This window comes from Bison bison, unplaced genomic scaffold (assembly GCF_000754665.1).
Source record: "Bison bison bison isolate TAMUID 2011002044 unplaced genomic scaffold, Bison_UMD1.0 scf7180017864461, whole genome shotgun sequence".
NCBI lineage: Eukaryota > Metazoa > Chordata > Mammalia > Artiodactyla > Bovidae > Bison > Bison bison.
Genome location: NW_011495023.1, coordinates 9,019,327 through 9,036,516, shown reverse-complemented (window position 1 = coordinate 9,036,516; position 17,190 = coordinate 9,019,327). Strand labels below are relative to the sequence as shown.

The window sequence follows — 17,190 nt, the reverse complement described above, 5'->3', positions numbered from 1 at the left end:
TCAATAACCTCAGATATGCAGATGACACCACCCTTATGGCAGAAAGTGAAGAGGAACTAAAAAGCTTCTTGATGAAAGTGAAAGAGGAGAGTGAAAAAGTTGGCTTAAAGCTCAACATTCAGAAAACTAAGATCATGGCATCTGGTCCCATCACTTCATGGGAAATAGGGAAACAGTGGAAACAAAGTCAGACTTTATTTTTTGGGGCTCCAAAATCACTGCAGATGGTGATTGCAGCCATGAAATTAAAAGATGCTTACTCCTTGGAAGGAAAGTTATGACCAACCTAGATAACATATTGAAAAGCACAGACATTACTTTGCCAACAAAGGTCCGTCTAGTCAATGCTATGGTTTTTCCAGTGGTCATGTGTGGATGTGAGAGTTGGACTGTGAAGAAAGTTGAGCGCAGAAGAATTGCTACTTTTGAAGTGTGGTGTTGGAGAAGACTCTTGAGAGTCCCCTGGACTGCAAGGAGATCCAACCAGTCCATTCTAAAGGAGATCAGCCCTGGGATTTCTTTGGAAGGAATGATGCTAAAGCTGAAACTCCAGTACTTTGGCCACCTGATGTGAAGAGTTGACTCATTGGAAAAGACTCTGATGCTGGAAGGGATTGGGGGCAGGAGGAAAAGGGGACGACAGAGGATGAGATGGCTGGACGGCATCACCAACTCAATGGATGTGAGTTTGAGTGAACTCCGGGAGTTGGTGATGGACAGGGAGGCCTGGCGTGCTGCGATTCATGGGGTCCTAAAGAGTCGCACACAACTGAGCGACTGAACTGAACTGAACTGAAGTTTCATCTAGTCACTCTTTGTATATGGTACCTATCCTTGAAAAGTGTTTAAAAGCCATAAAGGCTTTAACAAATTTATATTCCATTGACAGGCACTGGTTTAGGATAAGGAGACATTTGATTTAGGAATTCAGACATGTAATTTTCTATACACCAGGATCTCTTTCACCTTAAACAATTTATCCTTTACTGTCATGTTTCAGTCTTCACCAAAAAATGTTTTTCAGTTTGTCAATATTGTGCTCTACCCTCATGTGTAGAAAACTATAGTAGCTGTATACAGATTTATGCTCCTAACTGTCTATCTCATTCAACAATATTTTTAATCATAATTAAAATATTTTTAAAATATTATCAAAATAAGTACCACACATACCCACATCACAGGGCGTGACCCACTTCCTTGATGCAGGGTGCTGACCCACTTCCTTGATGGAAGAGAAACAGTGTGCATCATGCGTGAGGGGTGGGAAGGACCAGGAGTCCAGAAAGCAGCCTTCGAGAGCCAGAGGGAAAAGGCATTTTGCTCACAGCCAGGAGAGGCTTCAGGGATGCGCCACGTGCATCCACTCATTTAGGTACCAGCTTCCATACTCAGGGCTTCCCTAGTGGCTCAGACGGTAAAGAATCTTCCTGCAATGCGGGAGACCTGGGTTCGATCCCTCGGAAAGATCCCCTGGAGAAAGGAAAGGCAACCCACTCCAGTATTCTTGCCCGAGAGGATGCCATGGACAGAGGAGCCTGGCGGGCTACAGTCCATGGGGTAGCAAAGAGTTGGACACGACTGAGTGACTAGTGTGTGTGTGTGTGTATGCACGCGCGTGCGCGTGTATTCCATACTCAGTAGGTGAGAAGTTTAAGGAACATCTGGTGTGATCTCAAACAGCAGCCGAAAATTTGGCCAATCATTTATAAAGGAAGATTTGTTGTATACCAAGGGTTTCTTCAGTGTATAGGCTGTCAATGCCGATAAGGAAAATGCCTATAAAACGGCCTTTATCCCTTGGAGAGCACACAGAACACAAATGCCACTACCACTAAACACAAGTGGTGTGACAGGGGGAAAAGCCGGATATAAAATAAAAATTCACACTTTGCAAGCAAAACAATTTGAAACGTATAAGGGGTCTATTTTTTATCGGCTGATTGATTCTTTTTACTTTATGATGCTAAAAAAAGTGGAAAATGTAGATACTATATAATTAATGAATTTTTGTTCTTTGCAGTTGCCACAATTATGTGTTGAAGCCCACATCCAAATCCTCAAAAGCTTTAAACTTTAGAATATGAACAGCTGGAGATAAAATTCATACACATCACACTCTGAGATAAGTCACTTATTGCATTTATTGCTTCCATTATGTGCTGTAAATAGCTTCCTGCTTATAAAATGACTTCTGACTTTTAATTTTAAACCCATGGGTACATATATGAATCACATATGCATATTATATATAGAAACCTATCCTTTAGAGAAACAACTATTAATAGCTCACTTTAAAAACCAACTCTAGTTTGGTTAATAGAAAAATGTGCTAATGGATCAGAAAGCTTATCCCCATCAATAGGCATATGAGGAAGTAGAGTGGATCTTCAGGATTCTAGAACAATGCTTTGGAGCATCACACAAGAATTGAGTCTAAAGAACAATGGCATTTATTCCAATCCAAACTCATGCCCATGGGGGACTAATCCATGGTTGATATTCATTCTCTTTCATTTGAATTGTAAACTTCTAGGAAACAGACATCATTTCTTCTTGTCTGTACCACAATGATTACACCACAGTGCACAATTAAACGAACAAAACCCATCACTACAACACCAGTCTGATTCTGACTTGAAGAGAACTTCAAGCTTTCTATCACTCTTTGCCTACTGTTGAGCTCCCTTCCACATGGAAGAAAATTGGAAAATAAGCAAAAACAAACCCCAAAGAAGCAAAATCTTGGCTACAAATTACCATGGAGACTCACTGTGAGGGCTATTACAAAAAGCTGCCTCCCTTAGTAGAAATGCTCTCTTTATCTGTGGTAACCAATACACAGCTACATAAGCATTTCTCAGTTATAAATTTTGCCTTCACAGGGAAGTGACAGAATGAAAGGAAAAGGAAAAAAAAAAAAAAAACCCAATCAGGTGCACCCACATGTTAAAATCAACAGAATCCCTGACTACTCCTGTGTCCACCAGATCACAAATTCACTGACCGGGTCACTCAGCTGCCAGTGTTTGGTCCATAAGATCATGAAGTAGGGATTCTGGGGTCCTTACCCCATGATGGCACTTGAAAGGATTGGGAATGGCCTTAATTCCTCAAAATGCTTTGCATAATCCTGGATTTTAGTCGCATTTTTAATTTGCTGGAGCAATTTTGAATTGATTTTGTCTTGAAAATCTCTCAAGGATATTTTTTTAAAAGTCATGTAACAGGAATTTCATTTGTGCAAGCCCAAACACAAAAGAATTAAAAGCATTAGGATGATAAATGAAATTCAAGGCTATCAGTCAAAGTGAACCATAAACTAACATTCTATTAAAAGTGAAAAGCAAATAATTGTTGAAAGATATACACTGGGTTAAAGGCTAGTTCCAATAAGACCAGGTTCTAAGCTTAATCCCTCAAAGAGAAGACTAACAGAAGCCTACCAACACACATTATTAATTAATTAAGCAGACAGGAAATGCATGAAGATGTACCAGATCCCATGAAGCAGGTAACCTGAATAGATTCCTATCAAAAAGTCCAAATCACCCCCTGCCGCCACAAGTTTGCTTATTTCAATTTTTGGTTAGCATTGATGCTGTGAACACTGTGAATCATTAAAGCAAGATGATATTGATTTAATAAATATTCATTGAGCATTTGCTCTATGTCAGGCTCTGAAGATATAAAAAGAATTAATACATAATTGCTCAAGGAGCTTTCAGCCTAGTGAAAGAGAGCAAAAACAAAAACCAAATATTGTGCTGTCAAATGTCACATGTTTTTACTGGAGCATAAAGGAGGAAGGAATAAGAAAAGTCTCAATGGGGACTTCCCTGGAGGTTCAGTGGTTAAGACTTCACACTCCCAGTGCAGGGGGCCTGGGTTCCACCCCCTGGTCAGGGAACTAGATCCCACATGTTGCAACTGAGAGTCTGCATATCACAACTAAAGTTCTTGAATGCCGCAACTAAAATAGAAGATCTGCAGCAACTAAGACTTGGCTCGGTCAAATAAATATTTAAAAAAGAATATAAGTCTCACTGTTTTTTTTCAGTAAGCTGGTGGTTAGAGATGCCATTCTCTGAGAAAGAATATAAGTGGGAGGGAAAAATGAATTCAATTCTGGATCAAGTTCTGGAAGTTGTCCTTGCAGGAGGAGGATCAAAGAGGCATGGGGTTACAGATGGGGACTGCAGCATCTCTAGGACATAGGGAGTAGCTGAAGTATTGGAAATAGATTCTTGCCTAGTGAATATTAGAAGATACCAAGGATAGAACTTTTTGGGAGCTAGCATTTAGGGCAGTAATTCTCAACCTTGGCTGTACTCAGTTGGACTAGACTGGGAACCTTTAAAATACTAGTGATAGCTCAGTCTCATCCCGAGACATCTGACTTAAATAGACTGGGACAGGATCTGGGCACTGGAATTTTACCCAAGTGATTCTAAGATGCAGCCACGGTTAAGAACCACTGATGTACGGGTTGGTGCAGGAAGAGTAAAAAAAGGAAATCATCAAAGAGGAAGAGAAACAGAAAGCGTGTTAGGGATGCCCAACGCAGGGAAATAGGAATCTGTCAACAGGGTTGAAGATACAGAAAGACCAACGTGGAGACTAAAATGTTTCTGATTTTAGTGACTGATGAGATTAAGAAGGGCCATTCCTACACGGTAGTCAGATGCTATGGACTCAATGTACCCAGGTGGGGAAGAAATCAATATATTACAGTGAATGTTGAATATGCTTTCATGGACCTTGATTGTGAAGGGAAGAGAGAGGGCCATGGCTACAGACATAAGCAGGCTCAAGAAGGTTTTGTTTCTAAAGACTTCAAAAGATTTCATTGTATAACTAAGCTAAAGGATGGCACTAATGGAGAGGCATGGAGAAGCAGTGAAAGGGAGAGGGTGAGAGAAACAAGAATCTGGGGTGGATGAGAGCTGTGCAAATACAGACAAAATTTTAAATTCTTGCCCTTTTTATTAAAAAAAAAAAAACTTTTATTTTGTATTGGGGTAGAGCCAATTAACAATGTTAAGACAGTTTCAGGTAAACAGTGGAGAAACTCAGCCCCAAGAAATGTCACAATCTAAACATTTTCTGTGCAACCACTGTTTTCAAAATGTGATTTCAAAGTAAATTTGCAACAAAGCTAAGTATTTTGAATTAAAAAAAAATCCATGTACCTCTAGTTTATTTCAAATTTAAACAAAAACTTCAATTTTAAGTTGAACACACAACCATGTAACAGTAAACACACAACAATATAATATTGCTTAAAGGAAAAATGACATGCTAAATGATATAAAATATGACTATTTCTTTTAGGCTTGATTAACTAAATAATTTTAATATTACATTTTTGCCAAATGCAGTTCAAGTAACACTCTGATTTTTGAAGCTGAATCATAAATTACTTATTGTACTCTGACAAAATTACCATCTCATGGCGTTTACATCAAATCCATTATCTTGTGTTCCGTTGCTTAGCAACCGGAATTTTGAAGTTTAATGCATTTTACGTGGGTATTTAAATTCCAAACAGAATTTCAGCTTTGCAGTCTACAGAAAGAAATCCCTAGACACATCTTCTTACTTAAATTTCCAAATTTCCTTTGTTTGCAAGGGCTCAGATATGCTAAGTTTTGGAGAAGAGTCCAGCCATTTTTGGTGGAGCACATTCAACATCACATATCAAGACAAACTAAATGCATACCAGCTTTTTAGCTTGTTTTTGTTTTTACTAGGAGCATGGAGCAAAGGAAATCTTTTTGTAGACTTTAATAAATGTTTCAGGCTTTCAATCTATGATTTAGATCCCACTTCACAGTACAATTCTCCACAGAATACACACACTGCATGCATGTACACTATATATAACAAAGCATCTCAACTCACCTGTTCCCAGGTGAACACGTGTTGGTTGAAATAAAACTGAATTTGTTCATTTGCAATGTTAATGCACAGCTGCTCAAAGGAATTTTTTTTGAAATTTTCAAAGCCAAATATATCCAGAATGCCAATGCTTAGTTCATCACCATTGACACTGGAAAATTAAAGAGGTATCATTTTGAGCTTTTATTTACTTTCTTAGGAGGTAATTGAAAGCAGGGTATCTCTGAGTCACTTTTGTGATTTAGCTAAGAAACTATATATTATTAGAACACAAGAGTGAAAATTTTCTTAACTGAAAAAGTTTCCCTCCATAGAACATAAAGTAGCTAGCATTCATTTTAAGATGTAGACAGTATAATATTTTCCCCGTACTTCAGAAACTATTTCCATACTATCTTGAATACTTAAACAAAATAAACTTTTTGCCCTATAGGTTTATAAAGAAAAAAATCACAGCCCTGAGTGAGTCATGAATCACATGGAAAACCTACCGAGCACTCAGAATACATCATGACTCTGTTCAATAAAAGCCATACCAGAAAAGCAAAAACTCTGTGAAAGAGCATTTTGTCTCTCATTTTAGGACAATTAAAACGTCCTGCTAAAAATATTTTACTTAAAGAATGGTTATTTGTTTTTGAATTATTCACTTGTCATTTTTAAAACAGAACTCACAGTAACCTGGAGAAAGTTATAAATATATATTAATTTATTTTATAATACAATACTTTAAAATACAATTAAATACTATTTTACAATTCAATATTCCAGATGTGTTCTTTCCCCTGCTCCTTCACAAAGGTTATCTCTGTTCGTTGATTTTGAGGAACAGATAGTCAAGAATGTTATTACTCCATGTTCTTAAGTTGCTTGAACAGTTTGAATGGTGTGGTGTTTATTGTAATGGAAAAATAACAATGAATTGCAGGCCTGAAATGTGTATAAAATGGTCTTTTATGCATAGTAAGCAGCTGCGAATGAGATGACCTTAAGGTAGAAATCTATCTTGTCCTTCACATACCAATTTCTAAAGATTGTATGATTTACAGAATAAAGCTGTGGATGTAAATGTAAAGATATATCTCTGCATAATCCCTGGTGTATAGACAGGCCATAGATTTATCTTATATTTTACATTGGTTATGGTCACATAACACTACTGCTTGTACCTTGTCACTTACCAGTTTATCTAGAGCATTTCTGAACCAAATTTCATTGGAGGTCATACCCTTGCTGGGTTAAAATATGAATAGAAAGTTTTCCAGGACTTTCCTGGTAGTCTACTGGTTAAGACTCTGCACTTCCAGTGCATGGGGGTTCAGGTTCAATCTCTGGTTGGGCAACAAAGACCCCACATGCCATGCAGTGCAGCCAAAAAATAAATAAATAAGATAATATAATAAATAAAAAAGAAAAAAAAGCTTTCTTTTGCCTTAAAGTTTTAATTCAACCCCTCAACACAAAGAACTGCTGAACGGACATTCTCTGCAAGTATAAAATGATATATAAGCTTCACAGTACACCTTCTAATTAGAAGAACATGTAAAATGATAGTAAGAAGTCACACTAAAAAAATCACTTTCTATTATGTTTATTCACATTGCTACAGTTTTTGTTCCAGCAGTTCTAAAAGTTTTACAGTCACATGGTGCAGTGAAGTGGTATATCATTAGGAAATAAAGCAGATCTACTAGAAATGTAACTTTAATAATTAAATGATACTAGTTAGAAACATCTTCAAAGGAACTCATAGAAAAATCAGTAAATTAGAAAGCAGATTTACATCACTTGACATTTGGGGAGCATGTTCTATGAAGATTTTTACCTGGGTGATGCCTCGTGCTTCAGTAAGCTATTAATGCGGTTGACTATCCAACTAAATAAGCGTCCATATAAAGTTTTAGCCATTGCGTCTCTGACATCAGTAGCCTTCTCTACAGTGTTGGGTCGTATGATGGTTTCTCCTCTAGTGACCACACAGTGGGAGGTGAGAGCTTCTTGCAGCTCATCTACTTGAATGCAAAGCAAAGAAGCAGCTAAAAATAAATAAATAAATAAACAGGTGTTGTTAGAAGACTTTATGACAATGAAGTCAGTCCCCAGAGAATGAAAATGTCTTAATTAAATGACACGAAATAAGCATGTGAGTGTTTTATAATATAAAAAGAAGCTCCTATTCAATAAGAGTTCTATGTCTCTTCTTGATTATCTTTCTCCACTTATCTACACTGGTTGGTTGCAGGCTGTCGTATAACACGGCACGACCCAAACCAAACTGACTGACAGAGCAACCGACTGCACAAGCCAGTGCTTGTTTAGGTTACGCCAAACATAATTTCACTAAGTTATGTTCAATAATTTAAAAACACAATGAAAACTTCTGTATCATTTGAATGTGATTATACAGACACATTTTCAAAATACAGAAATTAATTGTAAGGTTACCTAGACTTAAGGGATATATGCAAACAAATGTCTTTTAAGTAACATTTACAATATGGAAACAAGGGAGCATAAAATATTTTAACATTCATACATGTTTATCATACTACTTATCAGTTACATATGTCAATGACTAAAGTTTGTTAAAACTTGCTGCCTGAATATTTAATTCTTAATGATAATTAAATATCAGAGAACTTTTAAATGAATAATACTTAAACTCAGTGAACAAAACTCACTTTTAACATAATAAACATCCTTAACCAAACTATTACATGACAGATAGGCTAATTTCTCCAATTAGTTGTTCTCCTTTTAAAATATTTTGAATATTTTAAATTTACTTTTAGCACTTGGGAAAAGATATTTCTTGACTACGTGGCTAAAATTGTTGAGCCTAATCCCTACCTTCAAAGAAAACATTCTGTGTTTCTTTCCTCTTGAGCATGTTTATTGCCACTATTCTGCACATACATTTTAATATCTTAAGCATTTCCAATTTTGTTGAATAGTATTTTCTAGCATCATTTTATTTTGCTGCATAATATTCTGACATATATCTTAATGTATCAATTTTAAAACTGTTAGATGCTTAGGTTGCTTCCATATGGCCACAATTGTAAAGAATGTGAGGATAAATATTTTGGGCATGAATCTGTGTTCCTGTCTTGTATTATTTTCTTAACATAAATTGCCTAAATTTAGCAGTTGGTTCTGAGTGTGAGTGTGTGTATATATATATATATATATATATGTAAAACATATATATAATGTTGAGATACACTACTGCTCTTCAAAAACTCTGAACCAATTTCAGTTAAATGAAAGATAAATAACTTCAATACAAGATCACAGACTCCAGAGATTATCATTTTTTTAATTTTATTTTATTTTTTAACTTTACAATATTGTATTTAGATTATTATTTTTAAAAATAATGTTTTCTTCTTTCAATTTGTGCTTGGTTCCTAGAAAAGCTGAATACTTTCTTCTTTTCATATTTTTATTAGTGACTTGTTCTTACTTTGTAAACTGCCTCTTTTTTCATTGATATATTCATCTGTCCTAACAGATTTATAAGTTTAAAGAGAATAATGCTTTGATATATACATTGCAAGTATTTTTCTTCATGTTCATCTCATTGCAATTTATTTTCCTGCTTTTAGGGTGAAACTTTTAATTTTTATGTAGTCAAATACCTACTTAAAACTTACGTGTGATCTTCTCACATAAAGTCCTTCAAGTCTTTTCTCATCTCAGGATTATATAAATGCATTTTGTCCTGTACACTTATATATTTACTTATTTGCATTTATATTGATATACATTTGGAATTCCCTTTGTATGTGGTGTGTGAGAAGGATTCAAACCCCTCGTCTTTCAAATGGTCAGGCAGTTGCCTGTCCCTACAACACTGATTCCCTTGTGATTTGTAATGCCTTTTCCGGTAATTCTACTTAGCTCTGTTTCTGATTAATGTCTCCTACTTAGACTGGTACAGTTGTTTCTATTCCCCCATTATTCATTCATTTGACATGTTTATCTATTGAGCATCTACTGCATGGCAGGCATTTTACCTGGGGATACACTGCTAAGTAGAACACCTTGTAAGGCAAAGTTCTCATCTTGATGGTCTTCATCCAGAGGAAATGAGAAGCTAATCAAGAAGTACAAGTGGGAAGATAGAGGGAGGTGGGGAAAAGGAGAGGGGCAAGGAGCGGGAGAGGGAGACTGAGAGATCCCATGAATACATGTGGTAGGTGATTTCTGAATGAACTGTGAAGAACAGCCTGTAAAAGTTCAAGAATTAAGGTGGAATGAACCACTGGGTGGTCATTCAGTTTAGGTGAGAGGTGATATGTCTTGGATGAGAATAATGATGATGGAGATAAAAAGAAGAGACCATATTTGGGAGGGAGTTTCGGAAGAGAAAGGACAAAACTGGTGCCTGATTGAAACTGTGCACCTGTAAAACCATCCAGAGCCACAGCCTTCATGTGCAGATAATTCCTTGTATCTTTAACTATAAATCATTTTCATGTAAATTAGTAAAATTTCTGTTTCCCATGAGTGGTTGTTTCAGAAAGTGGTTTAATTAATTTTAACTATATTAATATTAATCTTTGTGACCCATATGACTATCTCCCGCTCTATAAAAATAGGTTGTCAATCATCAAAATCATTGTTCAGTTTGGTGGTAATTTATGTACTATATCTACATCATAGCTTTATTGCAGCTCATTCTGTTGGTGCTGATAAGTCACCTAAATATGATCAGACAGTGAGGTTTGAATTTTATCATGGTGTTTTCTGGTTACTCCTTCCACTTCCGATAACCTAATATTGTATAGGCCAATTAAGTTTTCTTTATATAGGAAAAGACAGACAGGTTGCATCATTACATGCCAACCTCAGACACATCTGCTGTATTACCCAGCTGGTTCCAGACTCAGTAGGATGAAGATGATAAAGATCTGTGGACAGGTTCAGACCAGGATGGTTTGGCATTCAGCTCTCTGAAATCACCCTAAAACATCTCATTCTGTTCATAAGTAAGTATAAATCAGAAAAAATATATATACAGTAAGTCCCCTACATATGAACCTTCAAGTTGCAAGCTTTCAAAGATGGGAGCTTGCATCTGATTCCAGAAAGGAACCAGAACCTGTGCCATCAACATCAGGCATAAGTGAAATTGCAGCTTGCCCTGTGTCTCCTATTGCTGATGATCCTTCATCCCTACCGCCTCCCAGCTCATCTCCCTCCTCCAGTCAGTAACTCTACTTGCCTGTTCACTCAGTGCCAACTCATGTATGCCTCCTGTACTGTACGGCTGTATTTTTCAAGATACCATACTGTAAGATTTAAAATGTTTTATTTTTTGCTTGTTTTTATGTAGTATATGGTGACTGCAGCCATGAAATTAAAAGACACTTACTCTTTGGAAGGAAAGTTATGGCCAACCTAGATAGCATATTCAAAAGCAGAGACGTTACTTTGTCAACATAGGTCCGTCTAGTCAAGGCTATGATTTTTTCCAGTGGTCATGTATGAATGTGAGAGTTGGACTGTGAAGAAAGCTGAGCGCCGAAGAATTGATGCTTTTGAACTGTGGTGTTGGAGAAGACTCTTGAGAGTCCCTTGGACTGCAAGGAGATCCAACCAGCCCTTTCTAAAGGACATCAGTCCTGGGTGTTCACTGGAAGGACTGATGCTAAAGCTGGAACTCCAATACTTCGGCCACCTCATGCGAAGAGTTGACTCATTGGAAAAGACTCTGATGCTGGGAGGGATTGGGGGCAGGAGGAGAAGGGGATGACAGAGGATGAGATGGCTGGATGGCATCACCGACTCGATGGACATGAGTTTGGGTGAACTCCGGGAGTTGGTGATGGACAGGGAAGCCTGGTGTGCTGCAATTCATGGGATCGCAAAGAGTCAGACACGACTGAGCAACTGAACTGAACTGAACTGAAGATAACTCTGATGGAATTATGAATAGAATGCACTTACAAACGCACTCTTGGAACAGAACTTGTTTGTATGTAGGGGACTTACTGTAAATTAAGTTTTATATCATATTTCCCAGGTTACAAATGAAACTTTAACAGACCTGGAATTGTGGGGCATATGCCAATATTAAAAATAAAAATAGGGTATATTCTAAAAAAAAAAAAGTTTGCCACAGGACAGTATCAGTGAGAAACTTTAAATTACTGAAATAATTCATTAAACTCAGTCAATATAAGTTGATTTGAAGCAAATACCATGATGTACTTTACTTGCATAGAAAATGACTCCAAAATGAACCAATCCAAGATGAATATGTATAAAACTCCATTCGGTACAAAAATAAATATTCAGATCTTTATTACTTATAAATGACAGAGATGTCAAATTTACACAATAACAACTTCAACTCTTTTTCAGATCAGTTTGCTAAATCTTAATTACGTTTTCTGTACTTTTACACTGAAATGTAAATAGCTCCTAAAATAGTCACGAAAGCCTAGTCTTTAGAAATGTTTCCTATAGTAATTGGCTAATTTGTAGACACGAAGATCTGTTTTAAACAGTGGACTCTGGAAACTTCACTTGATGCAAATTGAATCTGAGTATTCTTTTTTAGGGTTCCATAAACGTACAACTGCCCCGATGTGACACTCTCACCATGTCATCAGATGTTTCTTAGGAGTTCAGTTTTGAATGGAAGATAATAAAACTCACAATTCTCCAGAGCTGCATGATTCGAAATGTGGCTCTTGTCAATCTGGTGTTCAGTTGCCACAGAAGAAAATTCAATGTTTCCAACGTTCAAGATTGCAGCCAGTATACTGTATATACTTCCAAGTTGCTGAAATACAGCATGGAAAGGTTAGCAGCCCTCTCACCTTGAGAACAGCAAAGCAGTGACTGTGGCTGCAGACAGACCAGGGAAGTATCTACAGGCTCCAGCATAACAAGGTCATCCCATGGACGATGATGCCGAACTAAGAGAAGCCAACTGGCTTCCCTGGTCCTCTCATTCTGTTCAAATCATCAATGCTGGCTGAATTGCGACGTTCAAGAACTATAACTTTTTATAATGTTGAATGAAGACAACTAGGTACCAAATTATTATTTTCAAATTATTATGAAATGACTAACTAAATGGGACTTTCATGCCCCTCCCATTCTGACTAAAACCAATTTTTAAAAATAAAATGTTTCATAGAAATTCACCACTTTGTGTGATGCTTTAAAATATTTTAAAATTTACTTCACAAATATTATTTTGTCATTTGGAAGCCCACAACTGATAATCCAAAGAAAATGTACTATATTATGATTTTAGACTGTCATAAAAAATATAAGGAAACTTAAAGCAGGGGGGAGAAAAGGCATTCTCATCTTTGACAAAAGACATATGACTCTGTGCAAAAGGAGACAAATAAAATTCCTGTCATGACATGATAAAAATTGCCTCTAAATGAGTTGACTCATAAAACTGCTAATCATTTATTTTAAAGCTATGGCAAGAAAATGGCTTAGGGAATCACGTGTTTTTAAAAGTTTTAGAGTTTTCTAATTTGTGCTATTTTTAGAGAATATTTTGATTCGCCTGTCAATTTGCCTGGCGTGTGCTGAATCACAAATGCACAAGTAAACTAAATCCCAGGGATATTTAAAGGGACACATACACCATGGGTGCTGTCAACACCAATCAGAGAAAGATCAGGACAGAGACAGAAGGAAACAGGGAGAGAGAGAGAGAAACATTCTCTCCATCGGAGAGTCACCAAAATTGTGAAAGGCAGCAAGCTGTGCTTACAGGATATGAAAATCAAGCCATTTAATTTTATTTTGCAAGTTGCCTCTTTTCAAGATGAAGTTGAAGCAGCTACGGACAAAGGACACATCCAAAAAAGCCAGTGAGATTACATAAAAAAAAAAGTCAGGAGTGAGATAAAAAGGAAGTGAACACCCACTCAGTTTAATTCCACTATGTCCCATCCAGGACAGTCTGTATTGTTAACTCTTGGAGGCTCTGCTTCTAGGTGGGAGAGCAGTACCTTCTAGGAGGGTCACCTTGAACTGGACTAAAAATCTTCAAAAATACTTAGCAGTAATTGTGCTTCAGCTCCAGAAACAGATGTTATATTTTCATTCCTCCTAAGCTGTGTGCTTGGATATTCAATAAACACTGATATGTTTAAGCTGAAACCTGCAGTTTTACATAAATGAATTATATTTGTCACTAGACGCTGACTGCTAGACTCGTATCCTTGTAATGTGACTAAACACTGCTCTGCCAGGCAACGGAAAGCAGTTGAGGCAAATACAACTGAAACATTGCCTCTAATGACTCGGACTTGGAAGTAAACAAACCAATAAACCAATTAAAACTGATACCCTGCTTCTAAGATAGCAACCTCTGGGGGAAGGAACTGGTAAAAAGATAAGTTCCTCTGATGATGCAAAGCAGGAAAGAGAGCTACAAAGAAGCCCAGCTTTGGGTTGGCGGCAGAAGCTGCTTGCTAGGTGGACAACATGCTTCCAGTCTGGAGGATGCTCTGAGACCCAGTTAACCTCTTCTGTTTCCCCCTAACCAGGCAACCAACAGAGCCAGACCACAGTCCAAAGGGGCATCGACCACTTGCTACATTCATATTATGACCAAAGATTGGAGACAAGAGTGGACACTGCTTTTTTTCTTTATTCATTGCATCCTCTTCTGCTTTACGCGCCAGGATACCCCCTACTGCTTAAACTGACTTGTCTCCATACTTACAAGCTGTGGGTGATGGCACAGTTCTGGGGAGGTTAGGGAGAGGGGAGGGGCATCCCAGACGGAGCTAGTGGTAAAGAACCTGACTGCCAATTCAGGAAACAAAAGAGACGCAGGTTAGATCCCTGGGTAAGGAAGATCTCTTGGAGGAAGAAATGGCAACCCACTTCAGTATTCCTACCTGAAGAATCCCCTGGATAGAGGAGCCTGGCAGGCTACAGTCCATAGGGTCACAAAGAATTGGACTAAGCCTGGAACAGGGTGTGCATGTGGAATCACCTGGAATGTCTCTCATGGCTTGTCTGAAATCTCTGGGTGGCAGCCACATGTCATTTGGAAAATGGCTGAAATTCATGCCTTCCCAGTCAGGGACTGTCCACCTATAAGTCCTTGAACCACCTATAAATACACTAATTTCACTAGTAATAAAAATGCTTATTTTATTAGGAAATGTGTTTATCAGGATCATCTCTAACTCCAAATGTTCAGGTCAGATTAGTATTGTTCCCAAAAGGTAGTCAGGTAAGGTTGACAGCACAGTTTTTAGTGTCATATGATGTCCACTACCCAGACCTCATGGTTACAAAAGGGCACAAACCACACCACTCTTCACATGAAATATCCACAGTGAGTTCTATAATCTTAGTACTCTCTCAATTGTTCAACTCCATTCTGTCCTCATCATTTTTGTCCCAAATCTCCAGCAAAGCCTGTAATTGATCAAGCAAACTGTCCTGTCCTTACGTATCAATGTAATCACTCTGTTAACCTTGGCTGCTACTTCTGCTTATTCCCCTCCTCCTCCTTCTTTTTCTTTCTTTTGAGAAGGTACAGTAGAAGAATGAGATTTATGCACTGGTCCTTTAAGAAACATGCATCTGTCGCACCTGTAGAAAGTTTTTCATTTTAAAACATTACAGCTAAGAGCAAAGTCAGCAAGCTTCCCTAAAAACCCTCAGAAATCTTAAAAATGAATTCTTTTTTCCATTTCATAGCCTAAAAGCTATTGAATGCATCAACAGAGGGAAAGTCTCCAATCATCTCCTTTCTGCCTAGAGATCACAGAACCACTGTTTCCTGATTTGTGCTGCAGTTTATAGAGTGGACAGTCAAAGTTCCAGGCAAAGTCCATGAATCTTTGGAAAGAATGAATTATCCAAAATAAATATGGCTGAGCTAGAGCCTCTACTTCCAAACCAAAAAGTTATTCAACTTCAGCCCAAGGTTTCCTGTAAGTAAAGTATTTACCTAAGGATGCATTCAATTCTAGCTTGTCAATAAGTCTACAGTATGTTTTCCTCTTGTCCATTTAGCTCTTAATCTTCTGGCATAAACTGAAAACTCTTTGGGAAAGTCATGGTAATGATTCTTCTCTGGTCTCCAGAGGAGCCATTTCTCCTTGGTTGATCCTGAAAACAGCCTTCCAGGTCCCCTACAGCTCCCACAGCTCTCACCCACTCCTTCCCACAACAGGCTCATTCACCTAGAAACATAGAAGCAACGTATTTCAGAACTCAAGGGGGACTCTAAATTCTGGGGCTGTAAAAGCAGCCTGGTAGGGAGTCCCCCCCCCCGCCACCCCCCACATCACATCTGAATTCTTCTTGGTTATGGAGAAGGGCCACATCAGAAAAATTAACCCTAAAAGTTGAAACATTTCCTGATGGAAAAGGATTATCCTGATTTACCTAAACCTCTTCTGAAGAGAAGGCCCCAATTTCAAGTTAGGAAAAGAAAAGCCATTCATGTGTCCTTCTCCAACCTCAATCAAGTTGGCAGAGATCACACCCCATTCCTTAAGGTCAAGGTTCTTAAAAATACTTCCCCTCAGGCCTGCAGCTAGGATACCCAAGGTGGAGTTAAAGACTTTCCAAAAGAAATCAAGATCTGTCATCAGAACTGCCAACAGAAGAGGCTCCGCATTTGAGAAAACGCACTTAGCACCAAACTTTGCCCTATGCAAAGAACAGGTACAGCAGGGTTTTTATGTTGAGATTTCTTTGATGTGGGTCATTTTAAAAGTCTTTATTTAATTTGTTACAATATTGTTTCTGTTTTATCTGTTGGTTCTTTGGCCTCAAGGCATGTAAGAGCTTAGATTCCCAAGGAGGGATGGAACCCACACCCCTTTGCATTGGAAAGTACTGGATGGCCAGGGAAGTCCCCAAGTACAGCTCTGAAATAATTATTTGGGGGTGAGCAAATGTATCAAATGGATGAAAGGCTACTGTTGACAGCCTTCTATTTTAGAAGGGAGTCAGCACTTCCTGACAAACATGCTACAAAATTAGATTCAATAATATCACTGCACATAATTTGAATGATTCTCATCACGTTTCACTTCCATCAGCATCTCTACATTTTATATCCTGCTGATAAAACTTTCCAAAGTTTTGGAAAAGAATTAGGTATTATTTTTAGCTCAGGCTCTTAGTAGAGATTTGATAACCCAAGAAATTTCAGTAAACTTCTTAAGCAGATACATGAACAGTTTCAAGTTGTAGGAGTGTCATTTGTGAAAATGAAATTAAAATCCAACAAATTCACACTACTTTCCTGCAAGAGTTCATCTAAAAGCC

At 37.7% G+C, this 17,190-nt stretch overlaps 1 protein-coding gene across 1 annotated transcript in view; it reads right to left on the bottom strand.

The window, feature by feature from the left end:
- The window catches only part of MYO3A (myosin IIIA), a 158,207-nt gene that overhangs the window by 56,335 nt on the left and 84,682 nt on the right, over window positions 1–17,190 (bottom strand). The window contains exons 16-18 of the mRNA XM_010860064.1: window positions 12,571–12,697; window positions 7,727–7,937; window positions 5,905–6,052 (exon numbers count right to left, since the gene is read on the bottom strand). Coding sequence (XP_010858366.1) covers window positions 5,905–6,052; window positions 7,727–7,937; window positions 12,571–12,697 — 486 coding nt within the window. The remainder of the gene's footprint in view (window positions 1–5,904; window positions 6,053–7,726; window positions 7,938–12,570; window positions 12,698–17,190) is intronic.